This window comes from Coffea arabica, chromosome 10e (assembly GCF_036785885.1).
Source record: "Coffea arabica cultivar ET-39 chromosome 10e, Coffea Arabica ET-39 HiFi, whole genome shotgun sequence".
Classification (NCBI taxonomy): Eukaryota; Viridiplantae; Streptophyta; class Magnoliopsida; order Gentianales; family Rubiaceae; genus Coffea; species Coffea arabica.
In genome coordinates, this window is record NC_092328.1 from 4,547,402 (window position 1) to 4,574,177 (window position 26,776).

General features: G+C 37.5%; 2 protein-coding genes and 1 long non-coding RNA gene across 3 annotated transcripts; all 3 read left to right on the plus strand.

Moving 5' to 3' along the window:
• The first annotated feature begins 531 nt into the window (after window positions 1-531).
• LOC140015012 (metal transporter Nramp3.2-like) lies at window positions 532-4,948 on the plus strand. Its single transcript, XM_072066797.1, has 4 exons — window positions 532-1,398; window positions 3,046-3,182; window positions 3,277-3,929; window positions 4,089-4,948. Exons 1-4 carry the CDS (start codon window positions 812-814, stop codon window positions 4,314-4,316), a joined length of 1,605 nt encoding a protein of 534 aa, XP_071922898.1. The 5' UTR covers window positions 532-811; the 3' UTR covers window positions 4,317-4,948.
• A 4,442-nt stretch (window positions 4,949-9,390) lies between these two features.
• On the plus strand, window positions 9,391-15,884 carry LOC113712028 (putative pumilio homolog 8, chloroplastic). The gene is made up of 5 exons (XM_027235304.2): window positions 9,391-10,585; window positions 10,700-10,862; window positions 14,296-14,459; window positions 14,570-14,828; window positions 15,125-15,884. The coding sequence occupies exons 1-5, from the start codon at window positions 9,570-9,572 to the stop codon at window positions 15,242-15,244; spliced, it is 1,722 nt and encodes a 573-aa protein (XP_027091105.2). The 5' UTR covers window positions 9,391-9,569; the 3' UTR covers window positions 15,245-15,884.
• A 4,729-nt stretch (window positions 15,885-20,613) lies between these two features.
• On the plus strand, window positions 20,614-21,822 carry LOC140015498 (uncharacterized). Its single transcript, XR_011822139.1, has 2 exons — window positions 20,614-21,060; window positions 21,459-21,822. It is a non-coding gene; the product is annotated as an uncharacterized lncRNA (long non-coding RNA).
• The last annotated feature ends 4,954 nt before the right edge of the window (window positions 21,823-26,776 follow it).

A 26,776-nucleotide genomic window follows, 5' to 3' on the forward strand; every position in this document is an offset into this window, starting at 1 on the left:
TTTTTTAGTATGAACTTGATATATACGTGAGCTTGGTATTATTCTTCAGCTAAAACGAAATTTACTTGATTTTTATCGTGATGTGCTTAAGCAATTTCATTCATAAAAATGTAAATTTCGACACAAAATTTAGGTGGGTTTAAAAATATTGATAAGCACTAGCATACTGACACTGTTTAACCTTAATTTGATTAGTAAACAAATCATGCTCTTACTGGTCTGTTTATTGTGAACAAATCATGCATTCAATCAAAGATTTAGCCTCATTATTATTCACCATGCTAGCTGGTAATTGGTACGATATGGTATAGGAATCTTTGTTACACCACGCGGAATCACCGCCACACAGTTTCTCGTACTTCTTTGGTCTGATTCATCTAATGAAAGTTTTCTTGTCCTTTATTGGCTGCAATTCCATGGTCAAAATTCTCCTTTTCAGCCTGCTTCCTTGATTTTCCGTCACAACGCAGGCAGCAGCTGTGCCTTTGTCGGTCTCTGGCTGTGTCCGTGCGTGTACATTTTTCATTTTGCCCACTAATCACGGCTTAAAACCAAACCCCAAAAACTGCAAAATGTTCCAACATGCAAGGGCCCCCCAAATCCAATACCTTCCTTTCCTCCCCCGCAAATCCCAAGGCCCCCGTACCCCCATATAATATGCAGAGATAAAGTGGGAAAACAAACAGACACAGTTCACAATGCTTGCATTTGCCATGAAATTACGGCTATCTGCATTGCAATAAATTCTTTATTCCTTTCATCAGGAAAACATCAGACCAACGAAGAAATTCAGCTAACGACAGAAAGAGCAATGGCCCATGCAACCCCCAACAATCAGCCAGAACAAGAAGAAGATCAAGAATCCAATATCCTTATTCCTTTGTCATCATCAACGGCTACCCATGATTACGTTGATGAAGGCCATGAGAAAATCTTGGCTCTGGAAATTGAAACAGAGGAGCCATCATCATCCCATGGTAACCCCGACGAAGAAGAGGCAAAAGCACCAGCGTTTTCTTGGAGGAAGCTATGGGAATTTACTGGGCCGGGCTTTCTAATGAGCGTGGCATTTCTTGATCCGGGAAACTTGGAGGGTGATCTGCAGGCTGGGGCTATTGCGGGCTACTCACTTTTGTGGCTGTTGATGTGGTCTACTGTGATGGGACTTTTGATCCAGCTCCTGTCTCTGAGGCTGGGTGTCGCCACGGGCCGGCACTTGGCTGAGCTGTGTAGGGAGGAGTACCCCTATTGGGCTGGGCTTTTGTTGTGGTTAATGGCTGAGCTGGCATTGATCGGAGCTGATATTCAGGAGGTGATTGGCAGTGCTATAGCCATAAACATTTTGAGTCATGGGGTCTTTCCTCTTTGGGCTGGTGTCCTCATAACTGCTGCTGATTGGTGAGGTTTTGTCATCCCCTTGTTGCTAATTAATTTTATGGCTAGGGATTTGATTTGCAGAACTCAGCTTATTGGTTATAAAAGATCCATATGGGCATGATGTCCAGAGTTGTTAACTGTTTTAAGTAAATTAAGGAAAGCTCTGAACTTGGGGAAATGTGAATTAAGTTGAACTAGAAGGTACTGAAGTATGTCTTTGCTTGTGGCTATGGCATAGAATGTGACTTTCAGGGGACTAAATGTTCATCCTAATGTTACCATAAGCACATAAAAGTCGCTGTTCCTAAGGCATTGGTAGAAAGTTGCTTTAGAAAAACCAGTGAAGCACATTTTGTTGGCAGAGAAATTTGGAGGGCAAACCTCTACATCATTGACAGATACACATAACAGAGGGAAGCTTTTATAGACCCAAGGAGAAGATGGGGATTACTTGTGGAGACAATAAAAATTGTGTCTTGTGTTGGCCTTGTAGCTCCTGAACTTAGATTGTACCATGCACATGAAATTTTGATGACCGAAATATATTTTTCTTGACAACGGTTGATTATTAGGTGAAGTTAATCCTATCAAAGGCCAAAGGATGTTGTTAATGCAATTTTTTTAGGTAAATGTTCATTGTTCAAAACTCTTGGCTAGGGCTGCAAACGAATCGAGTCATTCGCGAGCGGCTCGAGTCAAGCTCGAGTCGAAATCGAGCTCGAACTCGAGCTCAAAATATTAAGTTCGTTAGCTCGCGAGCCGGCTCGTGAGCTCGAATATATATATAATATTTTTTATTTTAAGTATATATATTTTTTCTTTTTTTTATTTTAATAGTAAAATTACATATATATCCTTAATATTTTATTTTTTATTAAGAAAAAAAATATTATTTTATTTATTTTTTATTTTTTTCAAGCTCGAGCTTTAAATTGCCGGCTCGTCGAGCTCGAGCTTGAGCTTGGTAAATTTAGTCGAGACTCGGCTCGATTAGCCCAAAGCTCGACTCGACTCGACTCGGCTCGTTTGCAACCCTACTAGTCTTGGCCCAAGAATTGAAAATTTTTCAATTTCTTTTGGTCTTTAACGAGTATCATTTTACAAATATTATTGCTTTGGATGATAAACTAATAACGTTACTTTAAAAAAACTCGTTTTGCCTAAACTTGCTCTAGCTTTATTATTAGTTCCATTCACTTGGAGATACAAATATATGTGGCAGAGGTGACAGAATTTTCAATTCAAGTTCTTATTGCACATATTTTTTATTTTTTATCAAATATTATTGAGAACAGGATGAAGGAACAATTTGGTTGGTTATGTTCTTTTCTGGTGATAAGTTTCTTTACTGTCATTTGTCTCTCAACCATTAGACTTTTTCTTTACACGTTCTCATTGCATGTATATGGCATTTTTTCTTGCCTATATATATATATATATATATATATATATATATATATATATATATATATATCTTTATTAAGTTGTAAGTGAAGCATTTGGCTTTCAAATGTTCTTCTAAAAGGAATCTGATTTCCAACATCTTGCGTCCTATCTCGAAATCTTGGTGATTCCTCACGCTTAAGTTTTCATCATCAGTACCATACTTGAACCTGCTAAAATGCAACTTTGTTCTGTTATCTAATGTGTTTTTGCTGGCATGAACAGTTTCATCTTCTTGTTTCTTGAAAACTACGGAGTTAGAAAACTAGAAGCTGTTTTTGCTATCCTAATCACAACAATGGCACTATCTTTTGCCTGGATGTTTGCTGACACAAAGCCTAGCACTAAAGAACTCACACTAGGTTAGAATTTTGCTTTATTTGGCATGCCTTTTGTCCAATGGGATAAAATTCTTCTTTATCTTGTTCAATTAATTAAGATGTCATCCTTGTGCAGGTCTTTTAGTACCAAGACTGAGCTCGAAGACGATTCAGAAAGCAGTGGGAGTTGTCGGTTGTGTCATAACCCCTCACAATGTCTTTCTTTATTCTGCTTTGGTGCAGTCAAGGAAGATTGATGCCAAAAATAAAGGGAAGGTCAAAGAGGCTCTCAATTACTACACCATTGAATCTTGCATTGCTGTTCTCGTCTCTTTCACTATTAATTTGTTTGTCACAGCAGTCTTTGCAAAAGGATTTTATGGCAGTTCACAAGCCAGTACTATAGGCCTGGTGAATGCAGGGCAATATCTTCAACAGAGGTATGGTGGAGGTTTGTTCCCTATTCTCTATATCTGGGGCATTGGGCTTCTGGCAGCTGGCCAAAGTAGCACCATGACTGGCACATATGCTGGACAGTTCATAATGGGAGGTTTCCTCAACCTTCGTATGCAGAAATGGATGCGATCATTGATTACCAGAAGTTGTGCCATTATACCAACCATAATCGTGGCTATCGTCTTCAATAGAACTGAAGATTCGTTGGATGTTTTGAATGAATGGCTTAACGTGCTTCAGGGTATGCAGATCCCATTTGCCCTTATTCCACTGCTCACATTGGTATCGAACGAGCGTGTCATGGGAGTCTTCAAAATTGGAACTGCTATGGGGGTAAGGAAGGATTGAGACTCAGATTCTGGATTGGAACTTAAGATGCCTCTCTCTCTCTCTCTCTCTCACACACACACACACATGCACACATTTGTTTCAGCAAACTCCTTAGTGCTTCAGCATGTCTAATTTCCTACTTCTTCCCGATCTGTGCTGTAGAGAACTGTCTGGACCGTGGTTGCCCTTGTGATAGTGATAAATGGATATGTTTTGCTGGACTTCTTTAAATCTGAAGTTGAAGGACCATTATTGGGACTGGTGGTCTGCCTGGGGACATTAGCATATTTGGCTTTCATTTTATACCTCATCTCACATGGTGGTAGCCTGCCTATTACCAATCTGTTCAGCCACATGCACTCTACTGGATTTGCCCAGCTCAAGAGCTAAGCCAACAATCCTTTTGCCAGGTTAATAAAATGGAACTCCATAACACCCATCACTGAAAAGCCTTATTGCATTACAACGGTGCCAGGAAGCCTTTGGCAGAATTGGCTATGCCGTATCAGGTGAGGTAAGTGCACATCAAGACTCAGGATTCAAGTGCGAGAGCTGAGAACTGTTCTATACTACTTTTGAGCATGTCCTGCTACAACCATGGTATAAAAGTTCGTTGACTAATTGAGAATCTTTACTGCGCTCTTGAGTTTTTGACTCGAGTCGTTAAGTGCATGCATGACAAAGTGAATCTACTGCTGAAAATACAACGGATCATCACTACTATGTTCAGAGGGTGTGGAGTAAGAAGAAGACATGCACATGTTTGGAGGATATATAGCTAGCGTCGTTCAGTAATGGTTACGGGCAGTTTTACTCCATTGCCAGGGAACTAATGTCTTGTTTGTTTGTTTTATATATATATATATAAAGCTGGTAGGAGTTAATTGATTATATTTGATAGCTAAGAAGTTTAGAGATTTAACTGTCATGTCATTAGCACACAGCTGAATTGTATCTTTTGAGAAAATGAAACTTATGGTTTGCTTGAATCCACCAAATGCAAGTCACTTTTTTATGTCTAATGTGACTTTCAGAACTCGGCTTTTTTTACTTCAGAGAATAAGGTCAATGAAGTTGCACGAGACAAAGTAAACTTGGCCCCTTTTCTGGTTTCTCAATGGCTACAGCCTTCATCTGGCCTTGTGATATAGTGCTAGGATGATTAGGCATTAATCACGAGAACTGAGAAGAGGATGGGGGAACACAGCAAATACAGCAAGATGCAGATAAATGAACATATTGACCAGTGCCAAAATGACAGTAGTACTACTACTATCTACAAATCCAGCAATTCAAGGTAACGCGTGAGTTCATCCAATAATGCTCGGGGGCAGTAATTTGCTCGGAAAATACAGGCGTGGAAGATGACAGATTCACTAATACCATAATCCTTAAGCAGCTTCTAGACTTGGGAACAGAAATGAATTGCCAGCCAAGGAAGCTCGATCTCAGTCCAAATCTTTGAGGGAAATCAGAAATTTCTTGAGTTGTCGTATTTGGAAGGATGACGAGGAATCGGAGTCAAAAGTAATTACCCGAAATGGAAAGAGACACGGTTTTGACTGTTCGAATGACTTTGAATCCGGTCAATATGGTTGGACTTCGGACTTGCCTAAGCATCACATCACGCATGGCCAGACTCATGATTACACCAAGCCTCGTCTCACAAACTCATAAGCAAGCGGATTCCGCAAAAGCAGGTACCACCTGTTTGTTTGGGGAGGATTGGACTGGGTGGTAAATTGATAAGCATTACCTATTTATGAGATAATTTACTGTATTAGATCAAATTTACCAATAGAACATCTCATATGCAAGTGGGATCCATCCATATACGTAGCTAGATCTCACCTATGTGCGAAATGATCTAACGGTGGATTAGGTCTATAATAGACTCTCCCACACATAATTAAGTTTTTAATTAGGGGCTCTTGATGGATTTCGGCAAGGGGGTTAATTTGATATGTGACATAACACAGTCACAGTCAGTCGTAGAGTTTTTTTTTTTTTTTTATCTAATTATGCAATAGATTAGATGTGTTTCTAACGAGAGAAGTATAAAATATATGCTTTAACCACACAAGGGCTACCCAAAAGAAAAATGAACAATGGATATAGAGTAATTGTTTTGAGCATCTTACCTTTCGTAGCTCACAAGTTTCTTTTTGAACCCTTATCACTATAAAAAAAATTCTTGAGCTGTCAACAATACGTATAATACTACAAGAATTAGAGATTATGTATTCAAGTCTGACTAAATACCAGTTTTGGCTAACTCTATATTTAGTTACCATTTAAAGTATTTAATCAATATGTCTACTACAAGGGGCAGATTTAAGGTGGGGGCACTGTACTTAAATTCCTATAATACTTATATAATTTTAATATAATTTTAAGTGTGCCTCCAGTGTTTTTTTTTAAAAAATATAAAAGAATTACGTGATTTTTTAAATTAGTTCATAAACTAAAATTCTAAAAGGATACGTGGGCACAAATTTCATTTGAAATAAGTTTAAAAAAAAAATCTTTTCATTTCAACTAGCAAGTATCAATCATATCATTCACTTTCTTTGGACTCTACTCCCCAATTTCCCTTCCCTCCTTTGGGCCCCATTTTTCCCCTACAACCGAGAGCCACTACCTTCCACAACCAAGCAACTAGCTACTCTTTCTCTTGATCAATTCATCCAATCATATCATTCACTTCCTTTGTTCTCACTTCCCAATTTCCCTTCCCTCCACTGGTCCCTCATTTTCCCTCCACAACCGAAAGCCATTCTTATTTCCACAACCAAATTAGTTATCAAAATATAAAAACTTACAGCGAACAATTGTAAATAGTTTAGTTTGTTTTTGAAATAAAATTATTATTACATTAATAATTTTGAATTAGTTTGTTTAGTACGTACACGGTACACCTAATAAAATTATTTTTCTAACGCATTCGAAGTACTCAAATTTATTATGACTAAAGTTATTCATGGAATAGTGGATTATAATACCTAATAAAGTAACAAAAAGTTAGTTCGTCCTTACTGTTGATCTAAATTTGGTTTTGCTTACTAAAATACTTAGTTAAGGACTTTTGTACGCTGTAAACCAACAATGCACACACCTAACCATTTAATCCACACAATATAGACACAAAAAAAAAAACATTTTCTTGGAATGTTAAAAGTCTTATTGCTTGTTCTTAAGTGTTTTGTGAATGACAAAACATGCACTATGTATTTAGTAAATCCTACAATTTCATTCTTGTTCAACTTAATTTACCCTTATTGATATTAATAGCTAAAAGATGTACCGCATTTTGCATTTTCTTGCTAGTTCAATCACAAGAACTTACTAGAGATGCTTTTTTTTTTTCATAAATATTTCTTCTACATATTTTTTAATCATTTTTTTTTACCTCACATACGTTATATCTTTAAAAAAAAATATTACAGTAATATTTTTCTCAAAAACCCTTGAAAAAATTATATTCCAAACAACCTCTCACTGAGCTTAATAATAGCAAAAGGATGTACCACATTTTACACTTGCTTGCCTGTTCAACCTTGTTATGGCAAAATATGAACTAGCTGCTGCAATCTTCTGAAGGATGTTACCGTACTGCCACGTTCAATGCGATTAAACACCCCAGTTTTGACCAAGCAAATCATCCATGCACAAATTGAGCATGGTCTAGTCTAGCACAGCCTCGTGCAAGCTTTTACCTGGAATTTTCTTTAGCTTCTTCCAGCCTTCTACAAGTGACAACTGACCTGCAGAATTTGACCCACTCTTGCTCCTCTCACCTGGTCATTTCCAGACTGCCATCGCCTCAATTTCCTTGCATTGCATGCACCCTCCAACATGAGTAAGTTCAGTTCCATTGAGGAAAGGGTTACTGGAGAAAGTTTTGCTTTTAGCTTTTGGCAATAAAAATGGCACAAACCATGAAAGGTCTCAATAACCAATGCCTTTCCAATTATATCAGGTGTGCCAGAAATACACCAACGGGCCATAAACTCAACAAAAAAAGGCCAAGACATGGGAGGGAAAGTTTCTTTACTTCCATCTTTTGAGTCGATTTTCTCATTTTTCATAATTAACTGGAAGACAGACATACTAAAGTTGCAATAATACAAATTAATTTCGTAAAAGAAACTGATCCGCAATTAATAAATTGTTAGTACCATGTCCTACTTTGCTTAGGAACCATGCAAAATTTTTCTATTAACTTGTCATGCCATATGATGCTACATTATTAGAAGGTTTTAAAGAGCATGCTGACGGAGTAAAACGTCCAAACCACATATTAATGACTCAATAAAGGATTACAAGACGTCAAATTATGCATCCACATTGCTCTATGAAGCAGGTTCTAGTTTTCACCAGTACGCATGAAAGAATAGAACTTGTATGGTAGATTCTTGTGTATGCAGTCAAAGATTGGGTTGTCTCTATTGAATGGCTTTGAATTACTTGTTGTAATTGACTCGACGGACCCACTCTTCACATATCAATTTACCAGAAATTTCCTCTCAAAAGATATAGAAAAGACCCCAGGACGAAGGATAAGACATGGATCCTTGGACTATCAGGGTTGGATAGATTTGGTTTACAGAATACAGTCTTGTTAACCGTAGTATATCTTAGAATTACATATTATTATTATTATCTTGTATCACCGTACATTACTCACTATCAATATACACGTATTATCAAACATTTATGCGACCCCGAATGGTAGTATAATTTAGGCTAATCACACTTTGCACCCCTCAATTTTAAATGTAATCATATTTTGCCATGCTCAACCTTGAAAAATGCAATTTATCCCTCATGAGAAAGTAGTCAACCTATTTTTTTTTTCCTTAGTATAGGTGAGAGGGTTCGACCTCAAAACCTTCGAATCCTCTTATTTACACTGTTTCCGTCAAATAATTCTACCTATTCCTAAAAAAAAAAAAAATTTTCTAAGTGTAGGTGAGAGGGTTCGAAGGGTTCGAATTCTCTCACTTACACTGTGTCTCCGTCAAATAATCATGTCTATCTCTAAAAAAGTAGTTAACTTTAAAACTTTTGATTTCGTAATAAAAAAAAAAATTGAATGTTAATGACATTATTGTCCTTGTATATATTGTTGAATATATATAAACACGCATACATATATATACATACACGCATATATATACAGTTTGCCCTTAACCTTCAATGAATTCGTAAATCGACCCTACCTAGCTACTATTTCCTAGTAAATACGCGAACAGAGGGATGCAGGTGCAATTGGGCAGAAGCCACGTCCAACACATGGACGCGCATGAGTTGCAGAGAGAGACTTTACTATAAATTGCATGGGCTCTCTCAGGCTTTCCTTTCATCTGCAAACTCCAATTCTTTTCCTATTTCTATTAGATGTCTTTCTCCTCCACTCTACCCGATCACCCCTGCCCCCATCAAACCCCGCCCCCGGCCCCGACCCACACAATCCCTTTTTCCCTTAAAATTTTAAAATTTTAAAAGGAAAAAAACAGAGAAAAAAATGCGCCCTTTTTAATACCTATAAATACACCCTTTTGCTGAGAAGTCAGATAAAACCCTCTTAAAGCCTCACTCTAGAAAACACGCACACATTCTTTTAGCACTTGTAACGGAGATATGGAACATAGGGGCTTAGGGAACCGGCGAATTCCTTATTTTCCGGCGAGTTATTCATCCGAGAGTCAAGCCCAGAATTTTTTCATGTACCCTTTTCGCCGGAACTCCTTGCCTGAGGCTGGCTTTGACCACCCCCCACCACAAACCCCTAACGTTTTTCCCTGTGATCAAACCCTCGAATCAGCTCTCTCAAGACTCAACCTTTCTTCGGATATTCACCACCAGACGGCACCGTTCCAGCCTCCGGAGACGGACACGGAGGGTTCAATGGGATTTTTTCGTTCTGTGGGTTTGAACAATGTGGCATTTGAGCAGGGTGGTTTAATTGGCTTCGATGATTATCACACTGGTGGTGGGCCTGGTGGCCACCAGCGGGAGGCTTTTGGCTTTGGTGGGGCCCACCGGAACCCCTTCGCGGGCCCGGGGAACTGGGATTGTGGGCCCGCGATTTCCGGCGTTAGTGGTGGCATTTGCAGGGAGCCATGGTGTGGGGATGAGGCTGCCTGCTTGTTGAATGTTGACCTGAAAAATGACAACAGTCAAAGGTTTTGTGATCATGGCTACTCTTTCTTGCAATGCAAGCAATCCTTATCAAGAGGAAACCAGAATGGTGTGTCGATGGAAAATATGGATGGACTATCTAATGGCTTTCTGTCGAGAAATTTAAGCTTCTTGAGGCCTAATTCGCAAAACAATAGACAATTATATGCAAGGATTAAGAATCAATTAGATGGATTATCTTTGCGAGATATGAGGGGAAGGATTGTTTCCTTCGCTAAAGATCAGAGTGGAAGTAAGATTTTGCAGGCGAAAGTGGATCATGCTAATGAAGGAGAGATTGAGATGGCAATATCTGAGATTTTGGATCATGCTTCTGATCTGATGAAAAATCAATCTGGTAGTTATTTCATACAGAAGCTTTTCGTGGTCTGCAGTGAGGAACAGAGGACTAGGATTATTTTGGCTGTTACCAACAATTCTTTTCAGCTTGTTGATATTTGTCTCAATCCAAACGGGTATAATATACTGTTGATTGTTGATTTGATATATTTTAGCTTTGTCTGGATCTTGAATAGCACTTAAGTTTAAATTTTTTTTTTTGTCTGAATTGGCCTATATAAATTCTACAGAGCTCGCACTATGCAGAAATTGTTGGAAAATTTAAGTACCCCTGAGCAGATATCGTTTGTAATCTCTGCTTTAAGCCCTGAGGCTGTGGCTTTGGCTAACGACCCCAATGGTCAGCATGTTATCCGATATTGCTTGATGCATTACCCCTATGAGTACCACAAGGTAATCCCGTTCTATTTATATATTGTTTTCCTTTTTCTTTTTTCTTTTTTTTTTTTTTTTGGTGCCGGTGGGGGTGGAAGATTACAATTTCTATATGTAGCATGGGGGACAACTAAGAATCTTAAATGTAAGAATTGGAGCAATTACCATCTTTCTCTTCGGTTGTGCTCTGGATGGCAAATAGGTCGAAATTTATCTGGATGGAATTGTATGCATTCGGGGGGGATAGTCTGACATTATTTTGTTTTCCCTGGACAGCAGACTGTTGCTTTTAATTTTTCAAGTGAAATGTTCTATGTGCTGCTTGGTGTGACGATTTACTGTGACGGATAAGAGGTTTAGGAATTCATTCAAGTGGGAAAGTGTTCATCATTAGATATTCTGTTAATTTATTTTCCTCGATGCTGTGGCCTAGATGGCAGATATATGTGATGCTGTCAAAGTCATTGCAAAAGTCTTTGTGCTGTGATGCATTGTACCTTTTGCTGACTAAGATACTCTGATAAGTAAGTTTTACTATCACCTGAGGATCCCTCCTCATTTTGTCCCACTAAAGAACTTGCTGGTGGTTGAACTAGACGCTCCACCATTAGAGATCACCTAGGGGTTGGTTAGCACCCCTGAGATTGCCATGCGTGTCGTGCATTTGTGCACTTCTCAAGCAGTACCTTAAGGATGGGCCTTTGTGGTGTATGCTTAGAGAAAGTCACTTTGGGTGTCACCTTCAAGGCTGCATGCTGCACAAAGATAACTTTGAAGGTTTTATTTAGGGGCTCCTACTTCATTATGCCCACAAAGATCAGCTAGATAGCAATGGTAGTAAGGGGACAGTAAATTGGAGGTTCAGCCTAATGTTACTTAAGTTTCTACTAGGGTACTAACTCTTATTTACCATCCTTTCAAAAGGTGAAAGGTGCCACAAGGGACAACTTGACTGCCTAGTGACACTATGGAGACCATTCACATCTATGCTCATGACTTTAGTTTTCACATGCCAATCTTGCGCTCTTCATTGTTAAATATATCAACCTATGTAAAGCTGACATTCTTAAGCGGATTGTGAGTCCTGCCAAGCCTCACGATGCATATGTGATTGTGACATTCTTAAGCGATACATGTGTGATGCCTAGCTATATACTTTACCCTGAAAGTCCACTTTCTTTGCTATTTTTCATAACATGCTTCTGATATTCGGTTTAGGTTGCAAAACTTGAGGCCCTTCTTGTATGTTCCTTGGTTTAGTGTTTGGCTTTTAGCTTAGACAAAAAAATCTAGAAGTTGTTTCCAATCTTCTTTCCTGTCTAGGTTATAGCTTTTGTCAAGTCAAAAAGATCTCAAAGCAAGAAGTTGTGTGATAATAGCTTTCAGAATCATTTATTTGCCCGCAACTTTAACTTGAAACAAGAATGAGCCATGCACGACTTAGCTCTCCTCTTCTGGAGGACTATTTAGTTGTGCGAAAAGTTTTGAATTATGACCTACATAGACCAAAGAAAAGCTAACCTTGGTTGTTCAGTATATTCTTACAGATTATCATTACCAAATACTTACTATTTTTTTTGTACTGCAGCATTCAAGCAAAAACTTCTGCTAGTATAATCGTTTATAATCTCAAGGAATCTTATCTTTGTTTACTTTTACCATCAATCATCTTCTAGAGAAAAACTTAAGAGCATGTGAAAGATAAATCTCAGCCACTTTGTTATTTTCCTTGGGTTTAACTTTAAGTTAGGGTTTAGGTTTTAGACATTCAGGAGGCTTTCTCATAAAATTCAAACTTGATAGAAGAGTACTTTTGTATAGGTGCTCTTTTTATATTTCACAGCGTTATACTTTTATAGGCTTGTAGATTTATTCTCTATCAAAAGCGATGTTATAGATGTTCCTTTTTTCTCTGTGGGAAAGGAATAGCTGCTGGATGAGAACAGAAAGTCCTAAATACATGTTCTTGAGAGTGCTAAAATTCGATATGAAGGTATCGTTGAACTATCATAATTTCCACTCAAGAGTTTTGTATCCTGAGGTGGTTATAGTTCGTTGTTATACCATTTTAACCACTTCATTTCACTTTTGCAAATTAACGAACCCATTGTCAGCTTCATAACAAGTTTATCTAACATAATACGCTTGAATTTCATGTTATGTAATTTCTTATTCTTCTTGTTCTTCTTCTCTGTGAGGTTGTTCATCATGCTTTGAACTAAACTGCGTAGCTTTATTCTAACATAACTTGCCAACCTTCATGTTGAGTTTCCTCTCTACTTGAGTTCTCAATGATCACGTCATTGGGAAAGGCAACAAGTGAGATTATGGTCTGAATTCCTCTTCCCTATATTTCCTTGTTTGACTTTTCTCTCCTTTATGCTACTGAGTCAACAATTGTATTGCTTTTCCATGCTACTTGGTGGTAGCTTCCTTCATAGTTGGTTTTGAGTTTTTCAACCACAATAACACTAGAAAGCAATCAAACTGGTGAAAAATATGAAAATCTACCGTTAAGATTTCTCATTTTTCTGATGTTTGCAATTTCTAGCTTGAGGATGGTACAACACACATCTTCCTAATTTAGCTAATCAATGTGTTCTTGTAATGTGATCCTTTTTACTACCTCAATCTAACTGACAATATCCTCCATCAGCACACCCCATGTATAATATTTACCTCATGAGAAAGTTAAAAGTATTGCTTTGTCAAACAAGCTGTCTTGAAATGGCCAAAATTGGTACTTACAGTCAGCAACAAATATAGGCTGAAGAGTAAAGTAAAATTATTTGCTTGCATTACAAACACATTTTCTAACACACCTTTTTATCTCACATATATCACATCGCAAAAAGTACTGCAGTAATTATTCCAAATAATATTTCAAATAATTTCCTATCCATTAAATGCATTTGGGTCTTGAATGTAGCTTAATGTCCTTGTCATCCGAACTGATAAGTATGACTATGTTGTTCCTTTGTGTGCCTAGTAGCAATTTCTTTGTGCAACTCATTCCCCATTTCAAATCACTCCCCATTGGGTAGCTTGAGCAGGCAGATATTTGTATCTACATGATCTGCTCAAGCAGTGATAGACATACTCCGTTGCTTAAAGATAGTCAATTGCAACTTCATTGCTTGCACAAACTTGTATTTTGGCCAATCTGAACTTAGTGTTACTCTAGCAGTAAATCTTGGATGATATGTTTGCCACAGTTGCTATTCAGGAACCAATTTGTGTGTCTGTTCGTGAAATGTATCATTCTCCTACACCAGCATTATGTGCCTATACTCAAACACGTGATAGATGGTTTACTGCTGCTCTCATATGTTTGATGAGTTCTTCCCATCTCTAGATACTCTGTTTAAGGAGATTTTTTTTTTCCCTCTCTGTCTGTATACTAGCATGTTTGGACTAAATCAACTGTCTGACAGTATGTTGTATTTGGCAGCACCTTCTCAACGAAATTGTACATAACTGCTATACAATTGCAACAGACAAAAGTGGGTGCTGTGTGCTGCAGTCTTGTGTGGAGAATGCTTATGGAGAACCCAAAGAGCGTTTGATGAATGAAATAATAAGAAATGCATTACAACTAGCAGAAGATCCTTATGGGTTTGATTCTAATGCTTGCTTTTTTTTAATTATTTTTTACCCTAAGTTGCAAAACAATAATAATAAGCATATTCTGTCTTGATATGCTTTTTGCCCTTCATTCTATGTAGGAATTATGTGGTTCAACACTTGCTGGGACTAAAAATACCAGAAGTTACAGCTCTTCTGTTGGAACAGCTTCGAGGCCATTTTGTGGCCCTCTCTAGTGACAAATATGCGAGTAATGTAGTGGAGAAAATTCTAGTTGATTCTGGAAAAGGGCACTCCGCAACAGTTATTATGGAATTGCTCACAAGTCCAAATGCTGGTAGTCTACTAGTACATCCTTATGGGAACTTTGTCATTCAGAAAGCGCTATCAATCGCAAAGGTAGTTTGATGTACTGGATTTCTTTGCTGTCCCTTGGGCATCTCACTCTCCAAAGCTTCTGATATTTTTCTGATGCATGATTGTTTTAAATTCAACAAGTACTCTACATATCTTTTGAGTTGCTTACCGTTAACCTTCTTGGAAAATGCTGAAATGACCATCTTTAGCCATGTTCTTGCTGGCAAACAGAAACCATTCAAGGCATCATTATCTCTTGCCTTTTAGATGAGAGGTCTGACCACTCAGTCTATGAATGATCATCTGATTTCTCATTTTGTCATGATTTTGTTGTACAGGGTGAAGTATACGTTGCACTTCACAGATTAATCCAAAGCAATGCTCAATCAATGCGCAGCAACCTTTTCGGTAGGAAGATTCTTGCTTGGTTTGAGAAGAAGAAGCACCAGCATGTATAGACACGTTCCCGCAAGGAGGTGTCACAAACTCTAAAGGCAGCCGGAAATTGTAGCTTTATTCTTACTTTGTGTTGGTTCCGTTCAGATCTCCTACAGAAACCAGCAGTTTTTAACTTGTGTTTATACACCTTGTAATAGTAGCTTTGTGGTTGTAGTGTTAGTCTTTTCCTGACTTTGTTGATGGATGAGCTAAGCTTTAAAGTTGCTGACCTGAAAGAAAGAGGAGTGTGATGGTGGGAAAAATTCTGAAGCTGCAACAGAAGCATTCGTAGCATCATCAATCCAGGGGAGCTTTGTTGTTGGGCTATAGCGGAGAGAAGAAGATGATCGATCTCTTCCATTCCATTTTGTTGGGTGTTGCATGGTAATTTGTAGGTGTAGTAGAATTGTGTTGGTGTCAGCGTCTGTCTGGGAATAAATTTTTTTACTCTCTGTTGTTTAATTAATCCTTAGAATGCTCCCTCCCGTCATGTGTTGTTTACTGTAGCAGCCTTTAGGTTGTGATTTTATACAACGTTCTTCTTACACTGTGATGGACATTTAGAGACCAATTGTTTTGTTGCTATTTATTTCGTGGCCTTTGTATCCTTAAAATTATTTCTCAATAAATTCACATCGACCTCTATTGCAGGTTTAATTTTTTGTGAAGTGTGCTTGGTACCGTGAAAATTACTCTATATCCATATTTTCTTGATCGGTAATGGCCCCCCGTGTGAAATTTGCTACAAGTTTTGCAAAAACTTTAGCTGCAGTAACCTCAAAAAAATTTTCAAAATTTTTAAACTATACACTTCAAAATATTCAAAAATTTACAACACACTTCAAAAATTTTTTTAACAATTTTTACAGTAAGTTACAGTAAATTTGTAGACAAACACCCAAAAAACTCACATGCCAAACGGGGCCAAAAAACTCACATGCCAAACTCATATTAATATTACATGATAAAAACCCTTTTAAAAAAAAAAAAGAGAAAAGTTGTAATAATAACAATGACATCAAGAGTGCTTCTCTTATAAGCTTAGGGACATCCATGATAAAAGGTGCAATGTTGTTGGTATGAAGGAGTTTTGTTAAAAATACTTAATAAAAAAAAAAAAGCTTTCTTGTTTAATTTGATTGCATATAATTTTGTAATTTTGGGATTAATACAAGAGAATGCACGATATTAATTTAGAATAGACTTGCACCTTTGTCGACGTAATCAAAGGCTCTAAATTTATTTCCTTGAAGCTAATGACTTCGCAGTTGTTGTTTGATTTTCTGATCGGATTTGCTACACTTTTTACGAGCTGAAGCGGGCCGGGCCGGGCCGGCAGGTGGAAGGATGCAATTATTGTGTATGGCAGGGACCGATGCAAGAGTAAAGCAAAGCGTTATTTTCATCGTACAGTGTGCATGTGACCGGGCCACATTCTCATCTGGGATCGGTCAACCTCGGACTTAAATAATGCCAATGCCACCACCACTGCTGCTTCCTGTTCCTGGTGATGTTGGGGGCGAATCAATAACGAAACACATTTGGGGTAAGTAAGTTTGGATGCCCACTCTTTGTTAAAAAAAACAAAAAAAAAATTTTTGTTTCATTTGATGCTACACTTCTTTTTTTAATGTAATCTATCTGAAATTTAAAAAAAAATTTAATAATTAAATAATGTGCTTATGATGTAAGTCAAATGATTATTTCAAATAATGAAATATCTAAACACAAGATAGGCCTTAAAACATACGCAATTGTTATCTTGAGGATTCTTTAGAAAATAGACACCAATAATATTAATGTTCTAAATCAAAGTACATGCCACATGTTTTGATGCGCGTCTCTATTTTGAGCGTTCTTTACAAAATATGTAATACATGTTCTGAATTATCTCGTGCAAATATTTGATTAATTTGTATAATTTTCCTTCTGTTTATGTTGTCATTTTGCATGTATTTTTGAACTTTAGCTTCGCTGTCTAAAATAGAGGAACCTCCTACAGCCATTGATAATCCAACTTTCTGTTTGGATGGCTATCCATTGATAATCCAACTTATCTTTTGAAATTAATTTTTGTCAAAAAAATGTACTGAAGTGACGTTATATATGTAAAGTAAAAAAAAAATTTTATTAAAAAATATGTTTATAAAAAACATATAAAAAAAAAAATTATACACGGACAGTATATAAAAAAACTCACTCATATAATTACTAATATAGAAAAGATTGACACACAAATACAATGCTTTATGGTAGTAGCATGACACTCTTTAACATTTTATACAGCAACACATATCATATGAGGAAACAGCCAAAACACTTTTTTTAAGTTATTCAACCATATATAACTTAGTGGCTAGCGGTGACGGCCAAGATACACAGTAGTAATATATATATATTTGTGCTCTCTAGATTTTTTGGTAAATGAAACAGGTGAATTAAGTCAAGGGCATTTAGGCTTGCCCTTGGAGTTCTTCTTGTCCCTGTAGCAGGGGCACTCGTGCTTGTTCTCATAAGTTCCCGAAGGCACGCAATTGCACTCTTGACAGCAAATTTTGCAGTATTTCAAGCATCTGTCTTGCACTCCAGCCTTCGAGCACCTCACTCCGCATTTTGAATCACAAAAGCCTGTGACCAACCAAGTAGAAATATTTGAGATCAAAAGCGAAGGATAATAAATTCACAAGAATAAATGTATGCGTTACAGGTGAAAACAAAATTCACAGCTTATTAGTGTATATGATTGGCCGGACAGGTGCATGCGTTGCTAGGAAGATGATGTTAATTTCAATCATTATTATGTCTTGTATCCCGTCGAGGTTAAGAAGAAGATCTTACTTGATCCAGCCATTGTGGCTGGGATGAAGGAGGAGTTGAGAACAAGAGCAAGGAGGAGCAAAGTGAAGAAGACTAGCTTCATCTCTCTGGGCTCTCAAGAAACTGATCAGGCAGAATATATGTATGTGGAAAATGTGCTAGGAAAAGGCAGATGATTTGATAAATGCTAGGGGAAAAGAAAAATAGTATGCTTAGGAGGGTTGTGAGTGATTCGTTGTTCATGGTCAGAAAGGGCTTAGTTTGGGGGGGAATTTATAGCATGAAGGTCTGTCTGTGGTAGGTAGAGGAGAAGAGCAGGAGAGGGCTTGTTGGAGTGTAGTTGTTAAGATTAAGTCATGTAAAGACTGACAAGTGGCTTCTGTTTGTAAATGCTGTTTAAAGATCGCCCCGTTTGAATACTACATTCTTTTTTCTTTTTTTGAAACTTTTTGTAATTTTTGTAATTTAACTTGAGTAAGTAAACTGGTCAAATATAGCAATAAGCAAGGATCAGGCCGTCTCACCTAGAATATCAAAAAAAAAAAAAAATTTGACTTCCAAGCAAAGAAGATGAAGAGGCAAAAGGAAATGCGCCTTTACAGCTAAGAATTGGTGGTATGGGTGGGTTACACCACAAAACCTGATGACATAGAAGAATTACTTCTCGGAAACGGTGGAAAACTTTCAACCACCCATACACGTTACATACTCTTACTGAACTACTGAGCCATGCACGTTAGGAGTGTAGCGGTGACGAGTTTGGAAAAGAAGCAGCCACGATCGGAGTACCAAACGCCTTCTGGTATCGTTTACGCGTTTGTGACCAAGCACCATTAGTGTGAAATTTCCGTTGCCCATTATCGTGATGGTGATTGATTGCCAAGCTTGCAATTTTTTTTTTCTTGACTGACGAGAAAATTTGCAGTCGTTATTAAAAAATGCGCACCGGAGAAATTCTATCCTGTTCAATAATCCGTCAACCACACATAAGAATAAGACGTACTATGTAAGCCTTATATGACGGACAATTGTTTCAATACAGATTTGAACTTGAGTTAATAGAAAGACATGATACCAACATTATCATCTCGACTAACTCAAAAAACAACAAACTTGTAATTTTGTTAGTTTTTTTTTTTTTTTTGGTTGGGCATACTTTTACAGTGATGGAAGGAGGTTTGCAGAGTTGGAGGCCCTCCTGTTATTTCTTCCTCGTATTATCTTCGATACGACAAAATTTTATCATCAATAAACTTGTAAACTCGAAATGAGGTAAAAAATTTTGAATGTTAAATATTCAAAGTCTTTGTTGTGAAAAGATCAAATATAAAACCAAGCCGCAGGAAATTAGTGGAGACGCATTTGAGCCAGTGTTGTCAGACTTGGATCGAATTGGTTGAAAAGATCGATTTGATTATGAATCGCTCTTCTTTTTGAGTTGATTTGTAGTACAAAATCACTTGGGTAAAAAATCAGTCAAAAAATGAGTTAAGCTAATGGTTCGGTTCGACTGGTTGACTCTGTTCTCAAACTTTTCTTTCTTCTTTTCCCCAAATACAATTTGAGTTACCTAAATTGTAACACATTCATTTATTAATATAAATAAGAAAATGCCACCCATTTAGTGTAAGTACCAAATCACTTACTTTCCTGACTGATCTCTAAATCAAGATGTTTTCATCCCTACAATCTTATCAATTTAGCATCAGTGATTCCAAGTGAATTTAAGTAGTTTGGTGAATGGACATATTTTAACCATGAACTTATATTTTTATATATAATTATTATGTGTATATGTGATTGCAAGTCTAATATTTTTGGAACAGTTTCTATGATTGGTCAAATATAACCAACAACTCAATTTCAATATTTTTGAAACTTGTAAAAATATCAAATAATTATGACATCATACTGATGTCAGCGATTTTTTTAGAACGGTCCAATTGATCTAACATCCAATAGTTTAGTCAAGTCGCTACTCAGTCCGAGTTTAAATTGATTTGAGCAATTGGACATACAAATGTTATTTTACACTCGAAATACGTAATAGAGAAAATTCATAGTAGAAAATAATTAAGCACTTCATGTATGGATTGTACGTCTAAGTAATAAGCCAAAAATTCCAAAACCAGTGGCCGGTGAGCTGCTGCTGATTCCTTTTTTTTTTCCGAAACGATAAACCTATTCTATCCTACATTAAGGGGAGGGAGTGGACTTAAGAAAATCCAGGAATAATTCGGAGGGAATTGAATCACCACCGGACCACAGATGATGAGCTACTGCAGCTCCTGATTCCGCTGCAGAGGTTATTTAGGGACTCGGGGCAACCGTCCCTGCCAATTGTAGTCATTATCAATTGGCCGTAACTTTCTTTGTACATCGTATAACTTTTTTTTCACAGGATATATTTTCACAACAGATGGTGGTAGGCCCCACATTTAACGCGAAAATCGAGTTACATGGTGTAATCTCAGCCGCATAAAATTTTGAGAGCCAATCTTGGCCCTTAACCGTGCAGGGACGGTTATACTGATGACCGTCCTGCCCCAAATCCGTTATTTAGAGCATTCTGGAAAGCCGTTAAAGGGCTGTCTAATCAAGAATTAATGGTTAAAGCCACCGCGCTGCTGCGACCAGGTACCACCTTTACACCTTGGATGAAAAGAGAACGGTCGGCCCTATTGTCCTTCAGCGATCAAAAGTTCTCCAACTCTCTCCAGAGTCCAGACATGTGACATGTCTTGCTCAGGTTTTGCAAAGAACAAATCCTTTATCTAGAAGCTTATTAAGGTAATTTTGAGCCTTTAGTCGCCTTACATTTGTTTCTTATGAACTGAAAAATCAATTGTCCATAAAAAAAGAAAAAGTTACTAATTGTTTCACACTTCCATTTGTTTCAAGGATTACCTAGTACGATCAGGGGAAAACAAATTGAATTTTCTTCAACAGAAAATATTTTGCAGGAACTATTTTTGGGGGATATCCTTTCTGCTCTCATATGTTGGCCAAAATTTACAAAGTAGGTCTCCTTTTGATTATCTGTTTTAAGGTTTTTTGCACTTGGTAGTTTTAATGTTTCAAAGCTTGGTAGATTTTGCAGTACTTTGTGTCAATTTTTCCGCTTATGTGTTATTAAGGGTTTTAGTTGGTGTTTGATTCCTTAAGCTAATAATGTGTCGTTTTTGCCGACTGAAGGTGGTTTGCTAAGAACCCCAGCTTTAGCTACAAAAAGTTTTCCTTTTATTTATTTATTTATTTATTTTGGTTGAGAATAAAAAACAAAATGGTTAAACTTCGTCTTATATCTTTTTCTTGTGAAATTAAAAATTGGACTATTCCCCTTTGTCCTCGGATCCAATTGGGCCTTCGGGGCCACATTCACTGCGAGAAGTTGAAGCTTCACAGGATTGCTTGCAGATAACATACTGGACGACAACCTTTTGTTCTTGCAAGAGGAGTAAAAATACAGAGGAGGACCAGCTCTCTTGGTTTTGTTTTATTTTGGTATAATCCACAGGTACCTATATCCGTTTAACGATTTGCGACTGATCCTGTTCGAGTCGGGTCCGACCTCTTGCAGGAAAGCTGTTCCAACGTTGTCCTTTCCATTTTCATGGATTTTGAATTTGATACCTCATGGTTAAGGGATGGAAGCCCCTTCTGGTTGCGCCAACATTCGTTGGTTTGGTTTTGTTTTATGACTCAACAGTCTGTGCTTCCCAACTAAGCCAACTTGTGTTGGCTTGTTTTTCCAATTTATTTCTTCTAAATTTAAGGGACCTTTTATTCATTCCCCTAACCAATCTAACAGGACATTGAATGCAACCTTTTTTTTTTTTTTTTGTGGGTTCAATAAAGACTTCAAACCTAATAAAGGGACAGGAGAAAGGGAAAAAAAAACTTGACAGTCGAACTGGGTTCTTTACGATCATTTGGTTAATTTCCCTACCAACTACATTAGGTTTTGGGACACAGAATGCATTCCTGACATGGATTTGTATCCTTTATGGAGTTGAAAAATAATTAGAGACAGGTGCCTCCCAAAAAAGAAAAAAAAAAGTAAATTAGGGAAAGGCCCTGAAGTGTGAATCTTCTTGCTCTGGATGGGGCAGTATTGGGCCAACAAGAATTACAAGTTTTAATCCATAGGTAGCCCACGAGTTGGGTAGCCAGGATTTAGTTAGGATACAAAAATGTGGTGTACACCAAAGGTAGCCCATATGCCATTGTCTACTTTGTTACGGCGGGAAAACAAAGATGGGCAAACTGCTAGTCTAATCTGGTTGAGTTTACTCATCACAACTGGAAGCACCCGCAAAACCCAAAAGGTACCCTCGTCCCACATTCAGGCGTGGCATCCGTGGCCCAAGTTAGGGTCCTTTTCGAAATTTGTTCTGGTGATGTGACTTTTCGAAATCGGATGCTTAAATTCTACCCAAAAGTTACAGTATCAGAAAATTATGACCAAAAAGAAAAAAAGAAAACTCAAAGAATTGAAGATTTTTTAATTGCTGTCTTTCTCCTATTAGCTCCTTTTATTTCTTTTTCGGTCGTACATTAATATCTCGTTGATGGTATTCGTGTACCTAAAAGTTAAAAAAGTAAAGTATGTAGATCCAACCTAGCGAGGAGAAACATTTAGTTAGATAGATGATCGTGAAATCTCTAATTCGATTCTTTGTGTTTGGATTGTATTTTTCGTCATTTTTCATGAAAAAATTACTGTAGCGATTTGATATATGTGAGGGAAAAAGGTGATAGGGAAATGTGATCACGCAAAACGACAATATTTTCCGACGAAAACAAGCAATCCAAACAAGGCTACTAGTGTCTCCCTTTGAACAAAACCTCCAGAAAAATAATTAAATTAAAGCTTCTTCTCCAAATAGTGACTGAATTCCTCCGTATAGCGACTGCACGGGCTTTGAAAAAAGAAAAAGAAGAAAAAAAAAAGGGGTTAGAAACTTATGTGAGATTTAGACGAGTCAAAAGTTGCTAAAGCAATAATATTCCGTCCCCAACATTTTCTCAACTAAACAATTGGTAAGTGCATCAATCAAACAACAATGGTCCTTTCCTAAGTTTTATTTAGGAGACAACCTAAGTGGTTGACGACTTTTGGCAAACCAACAAAGAGATGGGCCGGCCTTTCTATGACTTCCTGGAGCAAGTTTGGTATCCTAAATTCCAAATTTTTACTTGCTGACACACTTGAATGAATGAATGAAGTGGAGCTTTTCTTTTCTTTTCTTTCTTCTTTAGTATCGAGTATTGGAGAAGCCAACAAGAGTGTCACTTAGGGTCTAAATTTGTTTGATGTTGAATATTTCAATTTGAAGAAGAAGAAATGAAGCCATAAAAAATGAGTACACTTCTTAGGTTGGCATGACTCCACATGGAAATGTTGTGTCAAAATTTGACATAAACGTCCAGTACCGAACTAGTCATTATTATCCTTTCTTGAAGGGCCGAAGGGATCTTCGTTGGGAAAGGAAATAGGGGTGCGAAGCCATGGAGCGAGAGACAAAATACTCACTACTGATTGATTGGAACTATGGAAGAAAACAAAGCTCAAAAAAGGGTCCATTTTGATGCTGGTAAAGTGAGCTAGTGCAAGAATGCGAGTACACCACCACCTTGCCAGGCAGTCTCTGGTCAAACCACCAATACCTTAAGCTTGCCATTCTTTTCCGCAATTTCCGCCCGAAACTCACACCTAAGAATTCTCTGTTTGTTGTTGTTTTTGAGTATACAGGAACAGGATACTAGTAGTGGTAGTATCCCAGCTGAGCATCAGTCCAACATGATGGTATTCTTTTTTAACCTTTAGCATTTTACACGTTAGTTGATTCCATTGAGAATCTCTTGACCTTTTCTAAACTGAAGTCTAGAAATTCGGCTTTTTATAAACCTAATCCCAAAAGAAACCTGAGAATCTCAATCTCTCAATTTCAGCTTTTGACTCTGACTTCAGTCTACTTAGGACACCTGTCAGCACGGCAAAAAATAAGAGTGAACAGTTGCGACTCCCAACCCGCAGTTAACTGAAGACTTGAGCCTCAGTTCTTTTATGGCTACTGAATACTGAGGCCTTGCTTGGATTCAAGGTTTTCGTCGGAAAATATTATCGTTTTCCGTGATCACATTTTCCTATCACCTTTTTCCCTCACATATATCAAATCGCTACAGTATTTTTTCCATAAAAAATGACGGAAAATGCAATCCAAACACAACCTGAGTGCGTGGGTTTATAATTTTTTTTCCCGTGAAAGATATGTAATTTTTTATTTTAAATTATCTTTTTATTTCATATAATTGTGTCAAAAAATAATACTATAATAAACATATTAAAATGACACAATTTTCAAATGACAAATTCTAATGCACCGATGTTTTTTTGCTGGTGCAATTTCGACTTCCAAGTCTCCACAATACTGGCATGCTGCCCATGATGAGGGGTGGGATGCACAATACACACGAACAAAAAGAAGCGCTGTGGTTTTGCGTTCAGAGTTTAAAACAAGTTCAAATGGACTAATCATGAACACCATATGCGTGCTTGAGATTACTGATTAATGGAGCCGTTTAAATTTCAGGCTATGATATCCGATAATAATAATAATACAAAATTTTGAAATTTTAATCACTTGACTGCCATAACCAATCATTATGGGCCATGGCGAACAAAGTCAAAATTTAATTCAATTATCCCTTTTCACACATATGGTATGGTCTGTCGGGCAAAGAGAGCCAGAGGCTAACTACAGAGTATAGAACAATAATAATAGAAGATAGAAGAAATGAAAAGTGAAAAGACTTTTAGTGCTCCGTGACGAGCGCATTGATTGGGAGAATTTTGCTGCCGTTATGTTAGGTGCCTGACATCCATCCAGGCTCCATACAAGATAGAAATGCCAAAAATCTGTAGCCTCCAAGCTACCTATCTTTGCAATCGACAAGGGGAGGTTGGCAACATATTATTGTTATTAAATTAATGGCAGTCCAAGAGTAGAGTACCCAAACCACATTGGATCAAGGTTTGTAAAATCGGCTGCCCCTGTCGGGGTTTCAATCCCACATCGGCTGGGGGGTGTTAGGGGATGGGTAGATAAGTCTCCTGGGTCGTCGTTAAAAGTTGCCGGTTTTTGACGATTGGTCTGGGGTTTAGGTTTGTTTAATGCATCTCTTGAGGTTTCTCAAGAAGTTGAAAGAAAGGTTTGTAAAATCGGGATCTTACGTAGGATCGATTTTAGTTTCACAGGATCGGATTGTAGGATACTAAAAACTCTTAATTGCAATTAAAGGTTGCAATTCTTTGATAAATTACAAATATACCACAAATATTTTTATTTACTTGCAAAATGGAGCTTCGTATTTCACAAATTTACAAAAAAATTGTAGGATTGTACGATTCTACGATCCTACACGATCCTACGATCCTACACGATCCTATAGAAATTAATATGATTTGCTGACTCTGAATACGATTCGGATCGATCGATTTTGATTATCCGAATCGCGATTTTGACAACTATGCATTGGACTGAGTATTGCAATTTGCGTGGCGCATGATGTCCTCATCTCAACCCTGGTCCCACTTGCTCTTGCGCGCACAGGAAACTTTTTATCTCCATGCACCGTTTTTCAAGGGATACGATTTTTTTCCCCGTACACGGATGTTACGCTCGTATAACGAATGTATCATGGGAATATGATGGGACGCAGCAGTTTAAAAAAAAAGTGGATTCAAACTTGATTTGATCCCATTTTTTTAAAAAAAGACTAATAAATGGTTTAAATCATACTACTATATCAACTCATCTCATCGGTGAGTAGTGTGATCTAATCTAAGCCATTGAATATTTAAAAGTCGAATCTATCCAAATTTTAACTAAAAAATATGCTGAAAGAGTGGTAACAGCTGTAACAAAGCAAAGCAGTAATATTGGCATTTTTGTTACTTCAATTTTTCATTCAAGACGGCGCCAAAAACATAAATTTTATCTTAAGAATGGATGTGTCGCATTAATTTAGCCCTAGCCAGTGTTAACTTAAAAGGTAATTAGATGCATCTGCTGCTAACTGCCCTCGGCCAAGAAAAACAAATCTTTAATGCAAGTAGTCACTATAAGTTACGTTCTTTTTCTTTCAAGTAAAGTAATTACTTTTTTTTTTTTTTTTTTTTATGGAGGGGATGTTCGGGTCATCGGGTAAACCGGACCCGATTAATCTCTCACCGCTCCAAGAGGAGAGGCTTCATCCTCTCGAGCACGATAATCATGGGATTCGAACCCTGACGAGCACTAGACAACAGCTCCTAAGGAGACGTGCTGTGACCAATCGAGCTGCTCAAGATGGGCTCAGCAAAGTAATTACTTGTATCTTCGTTATTAGTGGTACGAATGATGAATCAAATTTCCTTGATAATGCTATAGTACTTGTACTATTAAATGCTACAGCAGCAGAAAAATAATAATAGAAAAAAAAAAAGTGAAACAGGGTCTGTTTCACTGTTTGTTCATACCCACCCATATATATAATATATGGGTCTGGACTGGAGTTCCAAGTGGACCCGCAGAAACCGCTTCATTATCTGGGTTTTTGAACAGATTGATGAGGAGGAAGAATCAGCCGTTCCAATCATCATAATCGGGTCACGGAAACCACCCATCATCATCAGAAAAGGTCGTCAGATTCCAATAATAGCCTTCAGCCCCGCAATCCATCTCTCTGTT

What these genes read in the sequence shown, in the direction of transcription:
- LOC140015012 (XM_072066797.1), top strand. Translation starts at nt 812, where the DNA reads ATGGCCCATGCAACCCCCAACAATCAGCCAGAACAAGAAGAAGATCAA. An exon ending in CTCATAACTGCTGCTGATTG is followed by an intron (nt 1,399 to 3,045) that starts GTGAGGTTTTGT and finishes TGGCATGAACAG; the next exon opens with TTTCATCTTCTTGTTTCTTG. An exon ending in CACTAAAGAACTCACACTAG is followed by an intron (nt 3,183 to 3,276) that starts GTTAGAATTTTG and finishes ATCCTTGTGCAG; the next exon opens with GTCTTTTAGTACCAAGACTG.
- LOC113712028 (XM_027235304.2), top strand. Translation starts at nt 9,570, where the DNA reads ATGGAACATAGGGGCTTAGGGAACCGGCGAATTCCTTATTTTCCGGCG. An exon ending in ACCCCTATGAGTACCACAAG is followed by an intron (nt 10,863 to 14,295) that starts GTAATCCCGTTC and finishes TGTATTTGGCAG; the next exon opens with CACCTTCTCAACGAAATTGT. An exon ending in AAGCGCTATCAATCGCAAAG is followed by an intron (nt 14,829 to 15,124) that starts GTAGTTTGATGT and finishes TTTGTTGTACAG; the next exon opens with GGTGAAGTATACGTTGCACT.